At 36.8% G+C, this 25,607-nt stretch overlaps 2 protein-coding genes across 6 annotated transcripts in view; one reads left to right on the forward strand and one right to left on the reverse strand.

Moving 5' to 3' along the window:
* Nucleotides 1-3,084, forward strand: part of ALK (ALK receptor tyrosine kinase) — a 769,970-nt gene extending 766,886 nt beyond the window's left edge. Inside the window, exon 29 of the mRNA XM_004452341.3 lies at nt 372-3,084. Coding sequence (XP_004452398.2) covers nt 372-1,070 — 699 coding nt within the window. The 3' untranslated portion in view covers nt 1,071-3,084. The remainder of the gene's footprint in view (nt 1-371) is intronic.
* A 6,066-nt stretch (nt 3,085-9,150) lies between these two features.
* The window catches only part of CLIP4 (CAP-Gly domain containing linker protein family member 4), a 67,220-nt gene continuing 50,763 nt past the window's right edge, over nt 9,151-25,607 (reverse strand). For all 5 annotated transcript variants that reach the window (XM_071211926.1, XM_058287796.2, XM_058287797.1 and 2 more), the window contains 2 exons: nt 16,266-16,338; nt 9,151-11,381 (listed from right to left, as the gene is read on the reverse strand). In XM_071211926.1, the coding sequence (XP_071068027.1) occupies nt 11,060-11,381; nt 16,266-16,338 (395 nt within the window). In that variant the 3' untranslated portion in view covers nt 9,151-11,059. The remainder of the gene's footprint in view (nt 11,382-16,265; nt 16,339-25,607) is intronic.

Consider the following 25,607-nt stretch of genomic DNA (forward strand, 5'->3'; position numbering starts at 1 on the left):
AATTTACTGGGAATGGAATACAGAAAAGCAGAAACTAGTCTCTAACTTTTTAAAACACTCACTCACCTGTATGATTTGACCACATGATCACTCCACTCCGCTGCCCCAGGCAGGTGGCTACTTGCCAGCAGCTCTGGTGGCTCCCGGCACACGGTTCCAACTTAGGACCTATCTCTCTGTTCTTCAGGGATAAGGATGATTTTACATTCATCGCTCATCCCGGTGTCTCCAAATGGTTATACTCTCCATAGGCGTGGGTTTAGCTCACCTGTAAAATAAGTTCGGACAGATTACTTCTAGATTACCTTCCAGATCCAGCATATTTCGTCTGTGACTCAGAGTTTTACTCAAGTCATTTCTCCTACCCGTAGGACCCAGACGTCATCAACACCGCTCTGCCAGTGGAATACGGCCCACTTGTGGAGGAAGAAGAGAAAGTGCCCATGAGGCCCAAGGACCCCGAGGGCGTGCCCCCTCTCTTAGTCTCTCCTCAGCCAGCCCAACGGGAGGAGGCGCCCGCTCCAGCTGCCCCCGCGCCCGTGCCCGCGCCCGCCTCTGCCCGAGCGGTCAAGAAGCCCGCGGCCCAGGTCTCTGCTCGCGTCCTCAGGGGGCCGGCCGTGGGAGGGGGACACGTCAATATGGCTTTCTCTCAGTCCAACCCGCCCTCGGAGCTGCACAAGGTGCAGGGCTCCAGAAACAAACCCACCAGCTTGTGGAACCCAACCTATGGCTCGTGGTTTACAGAGAAACCGGCCAAAAAGACCAATCCTCCGGCCAAGAAGGAGCACGGGGAGCGCGGAGGCGCGGGCCGCCAGGGCGCCTGTACTGTCCCGCCCGGCGCAGCCACGGGCAGGCTGCCGGGGGCCTCTCTGCTCCTGGAGCCGTCGTCGCTGCCCGCCAGCGTGAAGGGGGTGCCGCTCTTCCGGCTGCGCCACTTCCCGTGTGGGAACGTGAACTACGGCTACCAGCAGCAGGGCTTGCCGGCCGAGGCCAGCGCCGCCCCCGGCACGAGCCCTTACGACGAAGCCATCCTGAAGAAGAAGAGTCGCGCGAGCCAGCCCGGGCCCTGAGCCGCCGCCCGCCCGCTCCTCTGCCTCAGGAACCCTGGGCCCGAGCACGAGGGAGAGGTAATCGTTCCCCCCCAAACCAGAGACCAAATGCCACTTTTCTTTGTGTGCCAACTTGGTTTGAAGTGCCACATTAAAAAACAATTATAAGCTGTATTTTCACAATGCCGTAGAGAGGTTTTGAGCATGAGTTCGTTCTATTCTTACGACAGAAGAAATGAGGGACAAGTCCCAGGCCCGGCTTGGGTCGCGTAAGATTTTTTATGCATGGTTGCTGGACACTTCCAGATGCTTCTTTTCAAATGTGTGTGCTCTGCTTCAATGTAGTCCGAATTAGCTGTTTTCTGTGTGTCATAGTTGGAGTCACAGATGTTGCCCTATCTTGTTGATGTGGACATGAACCATTGGAGGGGAGAGGGGACAGAAATAAAGGAGTTACTTGTACTGACTCAGCATGGGGAAAGATATTGTTCACTCGAAAGGAAAAATCACAGGCGAATAACTGAAACTTTGCTTCGATGCTTTCAGATTGTGCCGATTCATCCGATTGTAAAAACGTGGCGAATAGTTTGGATAGTGTAGAGGAAATGTGTATGTATTCATCTAAATGAAGTGCAGTCATTCAGAGAGCTTTGAGTATGATGAAATGCCAGTAAAGATCCAGAGATCCAAACTTATTAATATACCTCATGCCTTAAGAAAACCCTTACTGAAAGTGTAAAACTGAGTGTGAGGTTTCCTACTGATTAAAAACTACAGATTTAAATTATTAAGTACTTATTTTTAAAGTTCCCATGAATTAAAACATTCTGATCATTTAAAAAAAAAAAATTAAGCAGCAGTGATACATCAAAGCATAGAAACATCAATTCATAGGCACATGTGCCAATAGGTTTTAGGCCAAAATCTTCTAACGGTCTTAGTTATAAGACTTTCTGCTTGTAATGATGGACTGGGTCATTGGAATAGCAGGTGCCCCAATGACCCTAAGCAGAGTTTCTAATGCAGTATCCTTCCTTTCAGTGTTTTCCTGGATTTTCTTGCCCTTAATCATGTGATCCTGGTACACATGGGAACACAAATTTGCTGAAGTATAAGCACATAAATTGTGTGGCCATCAAATGCAAATTAAAGCAACGATTTTTTCCTCTGCATAGCAGTGAGTAAAGGAATTAGGAAACACTTGGAGTATTTAGGTTGACACTGACATGTTACAGTAGGAGTTCTGAACTTGGTTCTCACAGATGAAATTTATTTCCATAAAAACAAATTGGGAATCTGTTAAATTTTATAAATGAATTAATGCAATAATCCTTTGCTATTTTATTATCAATGAGTTTTCATTTTTTTTTTTTTTTTTCTTGTTTTCTTCCATTCCCATGCCCATTTTCTTTCCTGGTAGTAGCTGTGCCCACAGCATCACTTTGGGAGGAATGCATTTTGTATTCCTTACTAGGCACTGCAACATTCCCAAGCAAAAGGACAATTGTATTACCTGTTCTGTATATATAATATACCTTTTCCGCTCATCTTCTCGGTTTGATAAGTTAAAATTTTATCTAAATCAAAGTATCACTTTGAATGTGGAAAAGCATTATGTCCCAAGCCAATACTGGATGATTGTTCATTTCTCTCAATGCAGTCGCCTGTCCTAGAACTGTAGTTGTGTACATCTGTAGAAACATTAACACCCTGGAGAACATTTTTCCTTATCTGCTTAACTGCCAAAAATACTTTCATCATACATACATGGAGATGAAATATCAATGAACTTATCTCTAAATAACTATACTGGTGAAGCTTAGGTTCATGCCAAGTAGTATATGTAAAGAGTCTAATTATATAGACATTAACCTAAGTCACAAACCACCTGAGAAGAGCAAGAATTATACCCTGAGAAACACTTTTCCTATAATGACAGAACAGCCCTCCAAAAACTGAGAAAATTCATTTTATATTTGTCACACCAGTAACCAATTAAACAACTCTTTACTGTTAATAATAGCAAAAAAGAAAACACCTTATCCCCTTCTGTTCTTAAAAACTATAAGTTCATTACAGTTTCAAGTTGTGCCTTACTGCCACAGAGATTGACTTGTTGATTTATTCTAATTGTCTTCACTGGTATCAATTTTCACATAAATCATAGTACATGTGGATGAGTAAATAACTCCACCCCGAGCTATGAACACCTCAAGATGTTTCACTTACCTCCGTGGAATCCCTAGGTCTGATATTAATCTGAACTACTGTCCACTCAAACGTCACCTCAGCCAGAAGACTGCAGCACTTCAGACAGAAACTGTGGTGTTTATAATGTGTATTACCTACCTATAACTTGAACAGGCAGTAGTAAAGCTATATTAATGAAATCACTATTATAATTACTAGTATTCCATATCTATAAACAGGTCCCTGAAGAGTTCACAAATCATTCTCTTGGGAGGTTGGTATTTGTGAGTAATGGTCAGTTTGTGAACATGTGGCACCTAGAAAATAGAGCAAATCAAGAGTGTGGAAATAAATGTGTACATTTTTAAGAAGAGTATCATCCACTTAGTAGCTGAAAAACCAGATCCTCTTCTGCCAGTTAGGGCCCTTGTCCATACCTCAATGTCTCCGTATGCAAGATGAGGCTAACACCTTCCCTTCCTCACTGCCCCTCAGGGAGATTACAAAATGAGTGTCAGCTCTTTGACCCTCTTTAAATTATCAAGTGACTTGGGGTTAGGTGTAGGGAGAATTGTAAAAGTCAGAGTTTGCCTGTGTATTCCCTAACCTGTCTGTCACCAAAGCTCCATGGTAGCTCTTATACCCACCCAAGTCCAGCCCTCATAAATCTCTCATTTGTGCATGTTTTATCTCATCTCTTGATTTTTTAAAGTGATGGTAGCAGGAACCCTACCAGATCCAAGTCCTTTCAGCTCAGAAGAAGAGTATAAAGACTATCACACTCAAAACTAGGTTCTAAGATTTAAAAATAAGAACCACAGAGATGAAATATGTAATCCATTTGAATCATTCTTTTTGTAATTTTTGACCTCTCCATATAGTTCCTGGTGAACTCTGTGGCTATTAGATATTATGTAACTGTAGATTATCTTTTCTCTGTGAAATGTGGAGGCTTTATATCTAAATTCACAGGGCATGCCACTAAGAAATTCTATTCTAATTTCAGGCTATATTAATAGATTTTCTCCAGTATTAGCTGGATTAAAATTTGTATGAGTTTTGTAGTACTAAACAAGATGCACATGATTTCAGACTACTCTGAAAAAAACAGACTTTCTATGACAAGTTTCATGAAATCATATGAAGTGTGTTGTCAATCTGTCTTTAACAAATGATTTTTCAAATGGGTCCCCAAAGAACACAGAATTCGACTTTGGTAATTTCATTGCAGCAGATGGTTCCCCATGATGTGTGAATATATAAAACAAAAACCCATAAATCTCAATCTGACGCCCTAAAATAAATGATAATTACATAGAACAAATAGTCAGCCTTCTACTAAGATTCCATTTTCATTGGGTATACTGAGTGGGTATACACCACTCAAGTACAAAGTTAATTTTAACTCCAGCTTAACAAATTTAAAACATCTGAAAAGCTTAGTAAAAGCAGACAGGTAGTAGGGGAAAGAGTTCATGAACTAAAACCACAAAAGTAAAGCAATGACTTTTTCTTAATGTTCAGTAAATGTGGAACACGTGTGTTACCTTCACATGTACAGATGGCACTACCAGGCTGACCTCAAAAAAACCGCAAGTACGAAAGTTTGTTTTTCTGCCTTCCCATGGCCATCTCTTAAAACCCTCTTTTTGACACCCCCTCAAGCTATCTTCCCACTCCATAAATCTACTTAGGCCTACCTGCTTCCTTTTAAGCAGTTATCCACAATGATTTATTCCTCTACCACTAAAATGTTCATTAGGTAGGCTGATTTCACTCGGCATTCATTCAAAGACTATCTAATAAAATTAATTTATACTAAGTCTTAGCAACCAGGTATTCACTCTCCCTAGAATATTTACATTTTAAGAGAGCTTATTGCCAACTGAGATCAGATTGATAGAATTTCAGATGCCTATCATATTTTGGATGGGCTGCTTGAAAAGCATCAGTTCCTTGAAAAGCAGCAGGCAGATGGGCAGAAGTTAAGAGAGCTAGGTACCAGACTGCAATTACCTACCTATGTGACTCAGGCAAGTTACTTAGACTCTCAGTTTCTCATAAAAAAAAAAATCAAGGGTTTGGACTCATCAGGGCTCTTTACAACTCTGAAGTCTGTGATTCTCTTAAGATAAACCCCAACCCTCAGCCCAGATCAGTAGGACTTGACTGATTCGTGTGTGTTCTTTTCCTTGACCCTGACTTAATTCATTTAGAGCCAAAGCCAATTAATTCAGTGCACAACCCCTGGGAGCCAAGTTTTATTTATTATTACAAAATTAGACCAGAAGTTTAGTATCAATTCTCTTATGATTCTTTCTATTCAAAGAACTTCTCCGCCAATCGTAAGAGCATTAACATACCAATATGAAGTTAATCCAGGATGGGATGGTTTCCTGAAAGTAGCAAAGCTGGCAGGGCTATGAGAACTGTGTCTACTTCACGACCTGCATGCCTTCGGGGTCACACCACCTCTCTCTCTCGTTGTATCTGCTACTCTTTCAACCTCATTAGCCAAGTAAAAGAGCAAAACTGAGCTTCTAGAGGTTGTGTTTTATCACACCTAACATTTGGTGATCTCTAAGTGGACTTCCTTTTTGTCAGTTGTCAACTTGCACCTCTTGGAGCCCATACCCAAAGCAAGGTGAGGAAGCCCAGAAGAGGCAGACTTTTGAGACTGCCATGTTGAGGTGCAGTTATGATGAGCAAGTCCTCCCTTCCGATCCATAGGCATGAGCAGAATCCCTCTTTTCAAGTTTATAGATAACCCGTGACAATGGACAGCAGTTTTTTTAAACGTTTTGTGAATTATAATAGCTCTATAAAGGATCTAGAAGTAGAGAATGCAAAAAGATAGCCATACCAAACATCCCACCCAAAGCCAAAATTGTGATGACAGCAGGCAAATGCCCTACATTTTAAAGACAGAAATTCTTTGGCCCCATTGATGTGCCAGTAAGCAGGTAGCGATGTCTTGTAGAGGATACGAATCTAAAGCAGAGCATTGCACTGGATCTTCCTTGGTCACACACCAGGGCGTGTAAAGTGAGGTCTCAAGAATCTCAAGCTATTTCTTAATTCCCTAAGCTCTATTCCCTTCAAGAAGAAAAGATCACTTAAGAAAAGTGTAATATTTTAATTGATACATGTAATCTACTGAATTTTGGATTAGCAGTCCATTTTTATTGGCAAGATCAATAAAGGGGATTGAAAATGTTCACTTTATTCTTCTGCCCTATTATCAATAGTGCAAAGCCCACTTTCCCCTGTGAGACTTTTTGTGACTATTAAAAGTCATTTTTAAGTCCATTTTCAGATATTTTTTCCAAAGATACTGGATAGTGATAGCTATCCTTCATGACAGAGACTGATAGGGCAGCCAGTACCGTCGACACTGTTGCTTGAGTGATAAAAGCTGAGTCTCAAAAGTCGCATTAGAGAAAGAATAGAAAGAACAGCTTGAAGCTGTGCTTATAATTTTAACATGACTCATTTCGATCTCAGTCTGATTTTTGAAAAACAACAATTAGTTCAATTTTCAAGAACATAAGTCTGCTTCAGGTAAACTCGTGAACACCCCGAATATGCTGGAGTTTAAAGTACTTCACCTCTGGAGAATGACACAGGTCAGGAAGAACGTGGCATTTAGACACAAATCTGCTATGCTCTAGACAGACCTAAAATTCAGCAGAGTGTAAGTGGACTTAAGACTCCCTATTTCATGTCATTTGGCCAGAAAGCAATGGCTAAATATTCTACAAGGCTGAGACCAAACTCCCTGACAAAGATGCCTACTGGAGTGTGGGTGTGTATGTTTTTAAAGGCCTGTGGTGACAACAAACTCACGTCTGAGTTCATTTACGGTTTTAAAGTTTAACTGAAATCAGATTTATGAGTACTATTTCAATGACACCAGCAATCACTGGGAACAGGTTATATTTTAAGCAAAAAGCTTCCATCTGAATACCTAAAATTTCTTTATTACTCATAATTTAGAACTTGCTGTGCCCTCTTCAGCACGTCCTCCCCCACCATACTTCCCTATTTAAATGTATAGCAAATAATGAACAAGTCTAACATGAATACTTGCTGCTGCTTTATTATTCATGAGAATTCTATTCGTTGTGAGATATTCTAAAAGGATAAGAGGACAAGTTTCCCCACCCCTTGGTGCCTTTCTCCCCAAGGGAGAGGTTATAAGTAGAAAAAAGTTTCATATCTACCAAATATGAAAATATATTGTCAGTAATATGTGCCCATCTACTCTAACTCTTCCACATTTACATCTTTTTCTCTCCTATAAAAAGGTGCATTAGCAAAATTTGGGGTAGAAAAAAATTCCTTTTGCTTATGCAAAGGCAGTCATATTCTGCTTGTAATAAAATCTTAGTGGGTCCTACTTAACTTGTTCAGCCTATACAGAAGTTTCATTTAAAATGTCTGTTGTATATACAAGCAGCTTATGTGACAGTATTTATAAATAAGGGTCTATGTACGAAGGGATATTATTAAACGATTACTAAAATTATATGTGATAATGTGAGTTTTGTAGTAACTACTGTATTTGTATTATAAATAAGTGTAGTGAAGCAAAGGGCATGAAGAAAAATAAAAAATAAATTGTCCTATTGAATTGCAAAGTGGTGATACATTATGTCTCTGAGTCAGTCACTGAAAATTGAGATAACATATCTGGTGAGCAGGTAAAATTACTAGATCTGTTTCTCAGTTAAGAATGATCTTAACACACTGGGTTTCTAGCCATGGGCAAATGTAGCTTAAGTAATATTATTATATATTCTAAATAGGTAGTCTCAGAACAAAACTGTGGGGGAACAATGCTTAGCACCCGAGGCTGATGTTATGGACACACAAATAGGATCCATTTCATTCTCATTAGACCACAGTAGCCCACTCCACATTCTCTAAATTATCATCACATCAAAACAAATCCAAAGCTGGCACCTGGGAAAATGGTTACCCATTGTGGCTTTCAGCCCCGCTTCCCTGACTGCCACCCGATTTCGTTCTCTCATCGACACATCATTCTTTGGGTGCAAAGTTGGGTAACTGGGACTCAAACCTTTCCTGCTCTCCCTTCCCCTCAGTTGGCAAAATGTACAAAGGAATCTGCTCCATGCCCCACTCTCTCGAGGCCAAGTATCTGAAGCTAGCTGGATAATGGCTATATTTCCAAAAAAGAATGCCCTTCACTGCCTTTGTTCATTCAACAAACATTTACTGAGCTTCTGCTAGGTGCCAAGTATTATTCCCAGTGTTTGGGATAAAGTGAGAACAAAAACAGTCAACAACCCGTCCCTCAATCTAGTGAGAAAAGAGAAATATTAATAAATAAGTAAAAAGTTTAGCATGGCCAATAGTGGAAAAATAAAGCATGAAGGGGGGATGAGGAGCTCTGGGGAGAGGCAGGGAATCTCATGGAGATGACAATGTCTCTTTTTCACCTCTGAAAACACCTGGATCTCAACATTTTTAAGCACTTAAAAATATTCCAATTACCCTAAAATATAAAAACAGCTCTTTAGCAGAATGTAGGAGATTATTTCTGTTTCTTTAAAATCTAAATACAAAGCGGTATATCTTCCCCTAAACAAACAAGTGAAACCCTGTTATAAAGAAAGGGGGAGGGGGAACTAAAGAGATTTTAGAAACACACTCTTTTCTAAAATGGCCCTTTGCCCATTAAAATAATCCTTGTAGGAGCATGGCTAAAAACATAACTTTACATGTTGAGTAGAATATATACTTTTAAAGACTCTTTATAGGGATAGGACAAATCCAAGCCAATTTTAAAAGAAATTGTTCAGTACCAAGCACATAATACCCCAAGTTACAGAGAAAAGGAGAGTTGCCAGTAAGTGGGGATGACAAGATAACATTCCGAAACCACTGCAGCTTCCCATTTTATTAATGCTCGAGAAGTCAACTTTGACAATCAATAAGCAAAACACAAAAGAAAACACCTGATTTGTATGTATACTGGATGTAAACATACACATTTATATGTATTTAATAATGTAATGTAAATATGAGGGAGACAATTAGTTCTTGGACCTCAAAAATAAATTCAGTGTTAGCATTACTGTTTTTAACTTATAGTGTTTTATATTTAACAGAAGAATTAAGGACACCAAGTTTAGTGTAGTCATAGATTTCATATTTAGGTATAAATAGAGTTTTTAAGAAATCTGTGTAATAAAATAAGTTTACTTTTTGAATTACAGTACAGTCATTTTCTTCAATCAATAAAAATATTCCTTGAGTAAAAAGCAGCTTTATTTTGCAAATATATTTCAGGAAAATAGCTCTAGCAATATTTGAAATACCACACTTTTTTTAAAAAAAAGCAGCAAAGCAACACAATTTAGATTAAAAATAGTATATTGCAAAATAGTTCAACATATTTCTAAGCACAAAGAGAGCTCCATTCTGAAGAATGCTTTTAATCTTAAAAAGCAAATTGTTCCAATATTTCTGTGGTAGTTTAAAGTCTAAATATCTACAATAAAAGATAACTCTTAACACATATAGGACACAAACTTCAATACACATTCACAACACAAATGTTTTGCATTATTACATCACTCTGTTATGAAACTTAGTTTGTTAACAGGTACACAAGAAGGAAATAAAAACATGATACAGTTGTGTAGCTTTGTAACAGACTGGGTTCTGCAACCACTGGCAGTATAAAAACAGCAGCTATAGCAAACACAATACCAGTTTTATGAATAATAAATCATAAACATAGATACAAGTAACTACTGTACTCTTCCTCACACATCTTAATTTGTTCTTTTACGTTAAATATTTTTTTTAAATGTTTTTCATATCCCAGGAGGAAGTGATGGCAAATTCTCCAGAGATGAAAGTGCATCATGTGTTAAAAGTGCTTCTTGTATGTGCATGAATGTTTTATAGATATGGCCAATAAGGAAGTTAAATAAGTGTGTGTGTGAAAAATTCTAATTATGACTTGAATTATAAACCTTAATCGTAGGTTTCATAGTTCACCCAGATGAAGCAGTCAAGCAGCACAGGAGAAAATTCTGAGATTACTCACTTTGCATAAAGGAAAGAGCACTGAGCCACAAGCCTGGAGACCCGAGTCCTGTGCCTGGCTCTATTCAACAGCGAGCTAAGGGACAGGAGCAGAGCAACTTCAGTCGCTCATCTCCGTTTGGCAAAAGGCAAGAGGCTGAGCTCAAGCACCTCTAAGGCGTCATCCAACTCTGAAATTCTAATATTTGTAGATGAGGCATCCCTGAAAGGGCAGATAATTTTACGGAAAAATATGAACAAATACTAATCGTCATGCTATGATTCTCTTGTTGAACTTATCAGTAGTAAAGCACAGAGTGATTAAAAACTCCACAAGTACTTGACAGGAAAAGGTCATGTGAGAATCATCAGTTAACCAGAGCACAGGAAAACCTTCACAACTAGGAACACTATGAAAACTCCATCATGTGCCAAAGGAAATGGAGTAATACATCAGGTGGTTGCTGAATGGCATGGTTTTCCCTTGGGACTAAATTTTTTGGGCCTAAAGCTTTAAAAGCTTTAAAAATTATTTTCAAATTGTTTTAAGAGACCCACAACTCCCAGAGTTCGTCCTTCTGGCTTTTTTTTTTTTTTTTAAAGGCTTCTGAGTTGTTTATAATGGTTTCTGTGACAATAACTATATTTTCAAAATGTAGGTGATGGCTGAATAAAGCAAACACTTGCCATGGGTTCTCTGCTTTACACCCTAATAAATATCACATGCTAGAGATAATTTAGCTGTTTGGCAGCTTAACTCAACAATTCTCATCCACAAGCTTAGACCCATTAATTCCCCGATAGGTGACTCTGCTGGGTCTGACCAAGAGGCCATGGTTTGGCTTACAGGTGAAGTAGCGTTTGTCCCCCACTGCTCCGTCATTTTTCCCTTTGGCACTTCGAAGCTCAAGTCCGAGCCAGATGCCTGGAGCAAAGTCGGTGGGGCCCACGTACCTAATGGTGCCCATCTCGTTAGAGCTGCCCAGGAGGACCTGAGCCCCCTCGAGCAGCTTCACGCGCCCGTCGGCGCCTCCTGCGGTGCTAGTGCTGCTCCAGCTGCGGCGCAAAGCCGTTTTTGATCTGTGCAGGAGGGGAGAGGAAGGGGAGATTCTTAGGCGTGAAAGCCACATAATGCAACTTTTCATGTTAATCTCCACTGCTGGATGCAGAATTATTCCATTCAATAAAAAAGAGAGCCCTTTATGTTCACCACTTGATTTTTTTTTTCCATTCTCAATTGCAGTATTAGAATATGCTTTTATTTAGCATTTAAAAAATCTTTCTCCTTTGGCTATTTTAGTACTACCTTAATGTGAATTTAAGATTTCTGAGGAGGACAATATGTTACAAATAAAGCAAAAGGAAGAACTGAGCATGTTGGCTACGATAAATTCAAACGACCTTTGATTGCTTTTACAACATTTCTATATATGAAAACATATTCTAAAAACTGAATTTACAGCTTGGGAAAGTCAGTTCTACACGTCTTCTGTGTCTCACCTGTGGCCACACTCCAGGGCTTGCTGCCTTCCTCCCACTAAAATTCAAGGGGGTCTCCATCGCCCTCAGCAGGGCTGATTCCTTTTCTCTACAGCATCACATCACTTACTATAAACAGCCTCTAGAAGCCTTCTACCAGAGAGCAGGGGCTACAGATGAACTCACCCAAGGCTCACGCGATGCGCCCCCGAGCTTCCTCCACTGTCAGTGGTAATGAGGTGACCCTGATCCTCACCTGAGGGGATGCTACCAGGGCTCTTACCACCCTGTAATGTGAGACCTTCTGGAAACCACCACTGAGGCCACCTGGAGCCTTCCCTCCCCCATCCGCTCCCGCCTGCCCACCCTCCTCCAAAGGAAGCCCTGCTCCTGCCCCGCACAGATGCAATGAAGCAGCAGTTACCAAGGTGCAGAGGGCCTCGGGAGGCACAGCTCTGGGCCCTGCTAACTTTCCTTCTGACTCTGCTTTCCTATTTTCTAATTCACCACCATGCACACTGTCGCCCTTGCTCCTTTTAACCACCCATTCGGAACGAAACGCAGGTATCAGTCTCTCCAACTTTAGGGCTAAGAAACTGAGGTGCAGAGACCTGTCCTGAGGCAGAATTCTAATAAGAAAATTAGTTAATATGCCAAGAGCACAAGGACAAAAATAAAGGTAGCAAAGGAATGTGCAAAGCCTGTAAGAAAAACTAAATTTTTATTGAAAAACATGTAAAGGAAAAGTGAAAGAGCTTTGTCAATTCTTCCCAAATTCATCTCCAAAAGGATTTTTCTTGCCACCTGATAAAAATTACTCTAAATCTCACTCAAATAGTAACAACAGCTCTCGTTTACTGAGAATTAGTTATGTGCCACATTTCACATGCAACATCACCCAAACTAGTGGAGGGGGCGTTGCTACCTCCGTCCAACAGAAGAGGAATCTGCTGCTCGGAGAAATCACTAGATTTGCCTCGGTTCAGGGAGATGGTAAAAGCAGAGGGACTCAAATCCAAGGCTGTCCAAGCAAAAAGCCAGACTCTTACTCACTACTGTACTGGGAATTAGTAGTTAAGAAATATTGAAAAATACGGGAGTGGGTGTAGCTCAGTGACTGATGCCTGCTTCTCATGTATGAGGTCCCAGGTTCAATCCCTGGTACCTCCTAAAAAATATTAAGAAAGGAAGATTTTTTCATTGCCATTATATGAAGATATATCATAATGTTACAATAACTAAAACAATGTGGCTCTGGTACAGAAAGTACTTTTAAATGACACAAAATATTCAGACAAGTACACATAATTATTTTACATAATTACATGTGAGGAAAAAGCAGAACTTCAAATAAGTGGGAAAGGAATGAACAAGAAAATGATTCTTTCCACTAACTGTATATTAAAATTAAAATCAAATTGATTAGCACTAAAAGCATAAATTGAAAAAAAAATAACTAAATAAAAAAGCAAGATATTTTTCTGACCTCAGAGAGAGAGAGAACAAATGCAAGTGCAAAAGAAAGCTCAGAAGAGGTACATATTTAAAGGTGGGCATCTGCTATTAAATAATGATTCTTGTGGGTTTACTGTTCATTTATAATTATGCCATTAAAATGTGTCCACAGCACAGCATACTCTTTAAAAACATTTCAAAAGTCAGAGGAAAAGTTAATAAATATGGGAATTTTAGGTGGGAAATGCTTACAAAAGGGTATACAGAGTATGATGCATCCAACTTAGCTTAAAAACTTAGATACATGCATTTTTAAAAATTGGAAAAGTACGCATCAAACACAATAGTGATAATCTCATGTAAGTGGTAAGGTTACAGATGATATACATATATATTTAGATATCTTTGTTTTATTTTTCTTAATTTCTCAAATTTTGTGCAATCAACTTTCATAATCAAAAAAGTTTTTAAAGAAAGAAAGTAGTAACTGTATCCAATATCTACACCAGAAATTAATGGGTTGGGTAAATACTTAATATTCCATTAAGAATGATTTCATACAAGTTATAGCAAACCTCAAATGTCCATGGACTTGAAAAACTTAGAACTGTAGTATTACTGAGAGATACGTTTACTCATTCAAAAATATTTATTGGCCACCTACAAAATGGCAAACATGGGGCAAAGTTGGAGGAATCTGTAATAATTGGTAAAATGTTACAAGTTCTACAACAAAGTTCAGTACGGGCTGCATGAAAGTCTCAAAGACTTCAATTAGAAAGTGACACTTGAGCCAACAGAAAAGGGGAAGCAGAGATAGGAAAACAAAATATACATACATGTTACTCTTTTTTTTGAATGGCAGAGCATTTAGAGAACGGCTAGTCACTTGTGAGAATTTTGTGGTGAGAGATAAGCTAGGAGAAACAGAAGCCAACCATGCAGCCCTTCATATACCAGGCTAATGAACCTGGATCTCATCCTGTTTGAAAAATCAGAAGCTTCCAGGGACAGGCAGACAATGAAAACCTATGACATGAAATGATGGAACCTGTGGCAAATGGGATTGTATGAGTTCTACATAAAGGCATTCACATTTGAACCACTAGGCTGGATGATTCCACCGACTGAACCCAACAGAAAGATTTAAGCAGACATGCACTGTGATAATGAGAAGAGGAGCTGAAATAAGTTGGCAACAAGGGGGTGGGGGGGATGACGAGATGTAGCAACAGGTGAGAGATCAAAGACCGGAAGTGGGGGTGTTGAGAGAGGATGCCTTATGCCTAGCAGGTCTCAGTGGCACCTATGTCAAAATTAAAATCTCAAGCATGCTTTCCTTACCAGACCCATCTTGGTATTATGTACAGAGAGGATTCTGAAGACAAGAATTGCTTCCAAGCCCCCTTTCTGTTGTTTTCTCCTCTAAATGAAATACATGTCACTGCCATCTTAAATGCATGAGTAGAGAAACAAACCCTGTTCTTCCATAAAAAACCTGCTACTGCCATCATGTGTCTCTCACTCACAAAAGTCATGATGGTCTGGAGCTATGAACCCTAGAATACATGTTCTTAAATTTAATCTGTTCCTGTGGCTGCAAGCCCACTCTTAAGTAGAACCTTGGGGATGTGGCTGCTTCACTTACAGTGTGACCCTCCTCAGTAAGGATGGGTCTGAAGCCTATTCCTGAAGTTCCTTACAAGAGCTTGTTTCTTTTTCAAAAACAGGTTCTAGTACTGATCTATGTAACTATTAGTAGCACTTAATTTCTTATGTTTATGTTATAGTATAATAAACAGAAGCACTGATCTTTTCTTCTCACACTATCAGACTGCCTCGTGCATAGCCAGATCTGCCATAGAAATCCAATGGAGAGATTCCAATTTTTCCTTTTCTCTCTATCATGTTGTTCTTCCACTCACCAACTTCTCAACTTGATTTCAATACCTCTACCCCTTCATCCTTTATATCCTGGTTATCTCTTACGAATTTCATTCTGCCTAAGAACTCTATATTCAATAAACGGGAACATAAAGTTTCTGCTCTCAAACTCAGCTACTCAAGAGACCAATCTCAACATTCTCAAAACCAGTGAAGGCCTTAAGGATGGCAGAAGGGGGCCAGGAAGACATCCACCCCTCCTAAGCAGTATCTAACAGGGCTCTCAGACGAGATCGGGGTCTCAGGGGAATTTTCAGATGTCGGTGAAGCCTCCCAAATAACTTCACACCAAACTCCTTTGTAAACCACCAGCTTATGCAGCCGCTCATCACGCTGCAGTGCTTGGGCTCTAATTTCTAGTTGGCTTAGAGGGCCCCAACACTAAAGCGAGGACGTGCACCCCCCATTCAGTGAGCTCTCTTTCCCTAGAGCATTATTCATATATTAACTGGCAGGCTTAAAAAAAAACACTCCTTAACCCAGTCAGTCTAGAAGGATCTCCTGTTCCTCTAAAAGTAAAAATGCTTCCAAAAGTTTCAGCAAACTGTTGGGGGAAGTAGGTCTGTGGAAAAGAAATATAAAAAGGGAAAAGGGCATTCTCTCCATAAAGAAAAAAAAAAAACTCTCTAAAACAGTATACTGTAAAAAAGTGGGATTTTTAAAAAAATTACCTTATGTAAATAGATCTTATATTTCTTATATACATTAAAAAATCGCTAGTGGTGACAATATTGAGTGAAATCTCTGACCAATACTTTAAATAGAGTCTAAAATCAGTCTACGGGATTCAACAAAAACACAAAATGAATGCAAATTCCTCCAGCTTTCATTATCAGCACGAAACCTCTTCAAAGAGAAAATAAATGCAGTGTGCTATTTTTATTTTTAGTCACTAGTGACATTTTTAATTGAGCTTGCAAAGGAAGGAGGAAGTGCTCTTCTCAATACACTCATCACACCTTTTCTTCTAAGTGTTAAAAATCTACCAAGTGATGTAAAAGATACAAAATTCCACATTCTTCCTTCACAGAATCCCCAATTGGGTTCATCTTGAATGGTATTTTTCTAAATCTTCTTAATACTCACTTGGCAAAAGCATTTCTTCTGTTAATCTCTTTTTGGGAAGATGCAGAAGTTGTACTGAAGCTTCTCCTAAAACCTAGATATGAAAGTTCATGTTAGCAGAGGAAACATAAATCACAAATTTGCAATCCTCATTAAGAGTTATCTTTTATCACTTCTTCTATAGATGTTCTATTATATCAAATGTTTCTTTAGAAATGGAAAGTAAAGAAGATAATATATATACAGACCCTAACTGTAGCTTAGATTTCTTGACAAATTTTTATCCAAAATCTAAATGGCTCTGGTTCTTTACCTATTACATCAAATTATGCACACATATGAATAAGTTAAGATCATGATATTACTTTTGGAAGTTTTTATTATAAGATTGATAGAAAATCAAATAAAACTGTATTAAACAATACTATCAAATATTATAATCTTGATTAAAATATTACAAAGAAAAATAAGAATGATTTTAAAAATCACAAAGTATTCCATTTTAAAAATATTCAACAGTAAACATTAGAACTTATGATTACTGGCATCTCCAAATGATAGAATTTTTTTAAAAATTGACAAAAGGTAAAATTTGAACACATATATATATATATTTTTAAAGGCATGGGATTTCTTTTTCTGGCAGTTATGGCAAACCAGAGGTGCTGAATGAGTCCCTTGATTGAAACTATAATTTAAAGCAACTATAATTTTTTTTAAACTAAGACTGTTAAGCTGATAAAAAGGCACAATTCCAAAGAGATCAATAACTAAAAAAGGAACCATGAGAGGTAACCAGACACCAAAGCAATCTATCATCTTGCACCAAAAGAGTTTCCACTGAATTCTAGAAAAATTGGGTTTCAGCCTTTCCAGCTGCACAGGAGAAAGGGAAGGAAATAAAGCATACAGCCTGCCCAGATGGGGATTCTAAGAGAAGCCTCCTGGTTGAAGTTATGTTCCCACACAGCTCACTCATAGTGTAAATGAGAAACAAACTGAAACACCAATCAGACTAAGACAAGAAAGAAAGTGGCTTGTGTCAAGCCAGGTGCTCAGTAGAGGGAAAATTTTTTATCCTTTCCAACCTCATAGCCATAAGCTAAATTCATGTTATCTATTTAATACTAAAAAGAACATCCAAGAAAATATAAAATAAAGTAGTCCCAGGTTAGCTGTGCCTCCAGGTAACTGGCAGGTATGAATATAATCTTCGCTAGAGGAATTAGCCTAGACCTCAAAGAATTCCATATATAAAATTCTGAGAAAAATAAGCACTTCACAGTTATAAACTACAAAACTCACAAGGAAAGAAGAAGCCACCAGTTAGGCTCAACAGAAACACATGGAAGAAAACAGACCCACAAAGGCTTCAGATATTAAATTATTCAACACAAAATAAAAGATGGCAATATTTATAATGTTTAAAAACACAAAAGGAAAACTTGAAATTATTTCCCATAAATAACAAGAGAATAAGACTATAAGCAACAACCAAAGCAGACTTGCAAAAAAAGGAATAAATGGAAATATTATAACTAAAAATGTGTGGTTGGATTAAGCAGCAGAATAGACACAGTTCATTGAAGAAAGAATCAGGAAACTGACAGATCTGAAGAAATACCCAGAATGTAGCCTAGAGAGACAGATGTGAAAACTATGAAAGAGGCATGGGAAACAAGAAATGAGAAAGTCTAACAGACTACTAATCAAAATTTCAGAAGGAGATAATAAAAAAGAGAATGGCGAGGAGAGAATATTTGAAGTATAAAAGTATAATGCATAAAACTTTACAGAATTAATCAAAGATACCAATGCCCAGATCCAGAAAGACCCATAAATTCTGAACAAGACAAAAAGAAATATACACACCTAGACACACCATCATAGTGAAACTATAATACATAAAGAAACTACAGAAAGTATTAATAAGCAGTCAAAAAGAAAAGATAAATCACCCACAGCAGACTGGATTGGTTAAACTAACATCTGCCTTGTCATCAACGACAGAAGCTGAAGAACAGTAGATTGATATTGTCTATGTGCGGAAGAGAGAAAACAGTTTTTAACCTCAATTCTATACCCAGTAAAACTGTCATTAGGAAAGACAAGATTAGTATGTAAAAATCAATAAAAACATTTCTTTGCACTATTGCTGAGCAATCTGAGGAGGAAATCAGAAAAAAAATCCATTTATAACAGTATCTAAGAGAATCAAATCTTTAGGAATAAACTTAACCAAGGACATAAAGTACCTATAGTCAGAAAACTACAAAACATTGTTAAACTAAAAAGACTTAAATATCATTAAGATGTCAATTCTACACAAACTGATTTACAGATTGAATGCAATCCCAATAAAAATCCCAAGAGCCTTTCTTGCAGAAATGGAAAAACCAATTATCAAATTTATTTGGATGGGTAAGGGGCCCCAAATAGTAAAAATGTTTTCAAAAAGAACAAAGTTGGAGGACTCTCACTTTCTGACTTTAAAGCATATTACTTAGCTACAGTGGTGAAAAACAGCACAGTATTGGCATAAAGACAGACATGTTAACCAAAGGAACTGAATCAAGGACTCAGAGAAAGACCCTCATATCTATGGTCAAATGATTTTTTGACAAGGTGGTCAAGCCCTCCTAGCTGGTCCAAAAGTCTATTCAACAAATGGTACTGAGAGAACTGGATAGCCATATCCAAAAGAAAGAGGGCCCCTTTCTCATACCTTATACAAAAGTTAACTCAAAATGGATCAAGGACCTAAATATAAAAGCAACACCCATAAAACTCCTGGAAAAAATGTAGGAAAACATCTTCAAGATCTTGTGGTAGGCGGAAGTTTCTTAAACCTTACACCCAAAGCATGAGCAGCATCAGCTATAGCAAATATAATATGAACATGTAAAAAGATCATTGCTGGGGAAGGGGGAAAAGGGTTTGATGGTGGATAAATGGGAGTCCCCTATATTGTATAGGTGACTTTAGTGTGATCTAAAGCTTCTTTGAAGACAAAATTAAAAAAAAAAAAAGGATGCAGACACTGAGGAAGGAATGAAAGAGGTTGCCTTGCCACTGTATAATCAGGGCAACACCTATTACAGTGATGAAAGGCAAAATGTCAAAAACAAAGTTTTATGATTTTTTTATTTTTTGATACAATTTATTTTGTACTTTATTTTAGTTTTTCAAAATTAGTATGTATTCTATTTCTAGTCTTTAAACCTATCATTACTATTTCATTCTCCTACTAATTGAATTTGGCAGTATATTAGGCTTCATTTCTGAAGAAGTTTTGGATCAGAGCAGTTCAAATATGGCAGGGGAGGAACAATGGTGTGGGGTGTTACTGAGCTATAAAAACATTTTTTTTAAAATTTCTATATAAGAAAAAAAAGAAACAACAGACAAATGGGACCGCTCCAAAAGTAAACACTTTTGGACCTCAAAGAACTTTGTCAAAGGGGTGAAAAGGCAGGTGACTGAATGGGAGAAAATATTTGGCAATCACATATCTGATAAGGGCTTAATACTCATGATATAAAGAGATCAGAGGAGTGGATGTGACTCAAGCAGTTGGGCACCTGCCTCCCACATAGTAGGTCCTGGGTTGGTTCCCAGTGCCTCCTAAAGACAAAAAACAATGAGTAAAAACAATGAACAGACAACATGTGAAAAACAGTGAGCAAGATAACAAGCAAACAACAAGCAGAAAAACCCCAAAATGAACAGGAAGTACATATGGCTCAAGCAGTTGAGCACCCACCTCCCACATGGGAAGTCCTGGGTTTGGTTCCTGGTGCCTCCTAAAGAAAGAACGGACAATGAGCACAAACAACGAGCCGAAAAAAAACAACAAAAACAAAACCAATGAGCAAACAGATGAAGGAGCCATCTCAGGGTGATGGGGGTGGGGGAAGAAATCATACAACTCAACAAATAAAAAGACAAAAGACCCAATTAAAAAATGGGCAAAAGACTTGAATGGACATTTGGCCCCCCCAAAAAATTCAAATAGCAAAAAAATAAACAAATGAAAAAATGTCCAACATCACTAATGATTAGGGAAATGCAAATCAAAACAAAATGAGATATCATTTCACACCTATTAGATTGGCCACTATTAAAAAGTCAGAAAACTAAATGTTAGAGAGGATGTGGAGAGATAGGAACACTGATTCACTGTTGGCATGAATGTAGAATGCACAGCCACTGTGGAGGACTTTTTGGCGGTTCCTGAAGAGGTAGAATACAGGTTTGCCATGTGACAAGGCAATACCCTTATTAGGTATATACCCAGAAGAACTGAAAGTAGTGACATGAATAGACATCTGCACACCAGTGTTCATAGCAGCATTATTCACGATACTCAAAAGTTGGAAACAACCAAAGTGTCCATCAACCGATGTATGGATAAACAAATGGTGGTGTATATACATGATGGAATATTATGCAGCTGTAAGAAGAAATGAAGTTGTGAATAATATGACAACATGGATAAACCTGGAGGACATTATGTTAAGTGAAGCAAGCCAGACACAAAAGGATAAATACCATATGATTGCACTATTATGAACTAAATACACTGTGTAAACTCATGGAGTTAATAACTAGAAAAGGTCACCAGAAAATAGAATGAAGTTAGCTAATGGAAAGCTTAGGGTTAACCTATGCAGAACTGTAAAAAAGGACGTTTGCTAATCTTTGGAAATGAACAGAAAAGGTAAAAGAACATCATAGTGTTTGTAACTAGGTGCTACTATAAAGGTAGGAGAGTGGTTGAAAGGGAAGTGTAAGGTCTTGTATATTACTAGAAGGAAAGCTAAAAAATGTAACATGGGACTGTATAACAGTGAAACCTCATGTGAAATATGAATATGGGTAACACTGCATATATAAGACTGTTTTTACAGAATATAAATACAAATATACTAGAGACACAAACAAAATAGCAGAAGCAGAGAGAGATTGAGGTGATGAGTTTTTAGTTTATTATTATTATTGGAATAATGAAAATGCTCTACTAAAGATTGAAGTGATAAATGCACAACTATGTGATAATACCAAATACCAATGACTATACATGTTGGATGGATTTATGCTTTATTAATATGTATCAATAAAATTTGTTAAAAAACAAACAAACCGAGTTTGCTATCAACAGATCTTTCCTAAAAGAAATGTTAAAGAATGAGCATGAGGTAGAAAACAAAATGATTCCAAATGGAAGCTCTAAGGATTAATGAGTAAAGGTGTAAGTAAATTAAATAAATACTGATTATATAAAATTATTATTATAATGTCTATTTATGGAGGAAATAAAATAGAAACTAGACAATTCAGTTTCTAAGGATACTCTATTATTTTGGTAAATGGATAAAAATAAAGATTAACCTTAGACTTTGTTTAGTATATATGTCAAAATTCCTATAGTAATTACGAAGAACCGCATTAATGGAGTATAACTTTAAACAAGGAAAATGGAATGGAAAAAAGGGGAGAAGGGAAAAGTAGGGATATAAGCAGAACAGTCAAGAAAGAAAAAACATTTATTAAGTAGGAAAAGAATGAACAAATAGAAAACAAGATAACGTAAATAAATCCAAATATATCAGTAATTATAATAAATACAAATGGGTAAAACTCTTAGAAGAAAAAGATTGTCAGACCACATTAAAAACCAAAGCAAAATCCAAGTGTGTTCTGTTTAGAAAACATTCCCAAAACAAAAGGACACAGAAAGGTTGGAAGTCAATGAGTGGGAAAAGATATATTATACAAATAACCAATTGAAAACTTCTGTATGTAAAAAAAAGATTATAGGAAAAGAAAACTACTAAACAATTATTATATTAATGGGTCAAAGAAAGAGACAGTAATTTTAACCTATATACAAAACTATAGCTTCAAAAGGTATAAAGCAAACACTTATAATCTCAAAGAAAAATTGACAAATAGATTTCCCATATACCTCTCTCAGCAGTTAATGGATCAAACAGACAAACTTCAAAAAGTATTGATTTAAACAGCTCAATTAACAGCTTGATCTAAAATTTGTTTTTGAATATTGTATATAACTGGAGTACACATTCTCTTTCAGTACAAAGGGAATATTTATTAAATGTTGTGCAAAGCACTACATATTGTATGATTCCATTTATATAAATGTAAGTATAAATCAATTTATAAAGATGAAATTAGGTTAGTGGTTATATTAAGGCTGGGGAAGGATAGAGGGATTGAGAGGTGACTGCTAAAGGGTGTGGGGTTTTCCTTTTGGAGTAATGAAATTGTTCTAAAATCTTTTGTGGTAATGAATGCACAACACTGTAATTATACTAAAAGCCACTGATTATACACATTGGATAGTTTGTATGGTATGTGAATATATCTCAATAAAACTGCATAAAAATAAATAAGTAAATGTATAAAAATAGCCAGAAATAGCAGCTATGTACGGCAATAGAAGCATAGAGAGATTGAGAGGTGTAGAATGTTCTTGTTTTTTTGTCTGTTTATTATTTTTATTGAAATAATGAAAATGCTCTAATAATGATTGAAGTGATAAATGCACAACTATGTGATTATACCAAATACTATTGATTGTACACTTTGGATGAAATGTTTTCTTTATTAATATGTATCAATAAAATTGATTTGTTTTTAAAAAACTAAAAAAATGTGCACACTAATGCAAAGTGTTAATAGGGGAAGCTGTGTGTAAGGGGTGTATATGGGAGCTCTGTGTTTTCTGCGTGATTTTTCTGTAGACTTATAACTTCTCTGAGAACAAATTTTTAAAAAATTTTCTTCTAGATCATAAAGTTAGCCTCAACAAATATTTAAGGAGAGGTATACAATCACATTCTTTGACCACATTGCCTTTAAGAAGTAAAATAACAAGAAAACTACAAGTACCCTATTTGTTTAGAAATTTAAGAACACACGTATAAGCAGCTACTGTATCAAAGGAGTAAAAATGGATGCAAAAATCACACTGAAAAAGAAAATACTATGGATAAATTTGTGAGATGCAGTGAAAGCAGTAAAGAGAAATGTATAGCTTTAAATGAAAACACCAAAAAAGAAAAAGGCTGAGTTAATGAACCAAGCACCCAACCTAAAAAGTTAGAAAAATGGAAGAATATAGACAAGGAAGTAGAAGGAAGAAAATAAAAACAGTAACAGAAATAATAAAAGAAAACACAAACACACATGCAGAGGATCCATGAAGCCAAAGTTGGTTCTTTGAAAAGACCAAATTCCTGATAAGACTCATCAGAGGGATGAGAGAGAAAGAGAGAAAAACAGGAAAAACAATAAAAAGGAGGGAAAGGAGGAAGTACAACTGTTACAGACATAACATATAATAAACATATAATATGCATTAAACATATAATAATAGGATATTAGTAATAACTTTCCACCAATAAATTCAAAAGCTTAGATGAAATGGACAATTCCTTGGAAAAAGAGAACTCACCAAGCCAAACAAGAACTAGGAAAACCTAAATAGTCCCAAAACCATTAAAGAAGGGGAATCAATAACAAAATAGTAAACAGATCCAGACAAGTTCTACTAAAAATTCACAGAATAGAAAATTCCAGCTTTATACAAAGACTACCTAAAAACAAACAAAAGAATACATTCCTAATTTATTTTATGAGACTTGCATAACCTTAATACCAAACAAGACAAAGACAGTATACAAAGAATAAATTATAGGCTCAGATTTTTAAATCCTAATTTAAAATATTAGAAAACCAAATCCAGCACTCTTTTTAAATATATATATCACAATGAAATCAGGTTATTCCAGAAATCCAAGACTGATTTAATATTAGAAAATCAAATAATGTAATTTACTACATTAAAAGATTTAAAATAAGAACATCCCAGATGTAGAAAAAAATTAGACAAAGTTCCATATCCATTCATGATAGCAAAAAAATAAAAAATTAAAAAGACTTAAGCTAAGGAGTAATAAAGGACATTTAAAAAAAAAATACAGCAACATCATATCTAATGATAATCTGTTGAAAACATTCCCTAAAGAACAAGACAAGGATCTCCTTTTACCACCACTCCTGTTCAGCATGTTCAATCCAATGAAGAAAGAAAAAAGGTGTAATGATTGGAAAGGAGAAAACAACATCAAGTGCATATGATATGACTGGTCATGTGAAACACACATATAGTAGAATCACAGATAAATTATTTGTATCAAAGAGTCTAGGAAGTTTGCTGGGTTAAAAAAAAAACAATATACACAAGTGAAATGCAACTCTATACAACAGGACCAAGCCACCATAAAATATAATTTTTAAATGATCCCATTTAAAATAGCACAAAGATTATAAAGTATTTAGGAATAAATCTAGCAAGAGATATAAATATGTTTTTACCTTTATGGAAAAAAACAGAAAACTTCACTGAAAGTCATTTTAAGGAACACCCAAACAAATGAGAAACATATGTCCTTGGAAAGGAAGGACACAGATGTAAATGTGATTTAAAATTGAGCTAAAAATTCAATGCAATGCCAACAGAAATCCCAACAGTTACTGTGGAACTGTTTCCAAATTTAAAAGGAAGAAGTAAAAGATAACAAAATATTAATAAATAAATAAAATAAAACAAAAAAATTAAATTTTAAAAAGAAAAACTAAAAAATATAATAAAATAACAGAAAAAAAGAAAAAAATTAAGAAAAAGTACAAATATATAATGAAGAGCAAAAGTTACAAGACTCTCAACTTTCAGACTTTAACTCATACTGACTAGCTACAGTGGTAACAACAGCATGGTACTGGCATAAAGAAAAACACATAGGACCAATGGAACCAAACAGATGGTTCAGAAACAAACCCTCACATATAGGGTCTAGTGATTTTTGACAAGCCTGTTAAACCCACCCAGCTAGGGCAGAACAGTCTATTCAACAAATGGTGCTGGGAGACCTGAAGACCCATAGTCAAAAGAAAGAAAGAGGACCCCTATCTCACACCTTATCCAAAAATTAACTCCAAACGGATCAAAGACCTTAATATAAGAGCAAGAGCCATAAAGTTCCTAGAAGAAAATGCAGGAATATATCTTCAAGACCTGGTGGTAGGTGGTGCATTCTTTAACCTTATACCAAAAGCATAAGCCATGAAAGAAAACATGGATAAAGAGGACCTCCTCAAACATTTTTGTGATTCAAAGGGCTTCATCAAGAAGGTGAAAAGGTAGCCCATGCAAGGAAGAAAATATTGGGAAACCATGTATCCGATAAGGGTTTGATTTCTATTCTATACAAAGAGATCATACAACTCAACAATAAAAGAGCAAGCAATCCAATTTTTAAATGGGCAAAAGATTTA

The sequence above is a fragment of the Dasypus novemcinctus genome, chromosome 25, assembly GCF_030445035.2.
Source record: "Dasypus novemcinctus isolate mDasNov1 chromosome 25, mDasNov1.1.hap2, whole genome shotgun sequence".
In the NCBI taxonomy this organism is placed as follows: Eukaryota; Metazoa; Chordata; class Mammalia; order Cingulata; family Dasypodidae; genus Dasypus; species Dasypus novemcinctus.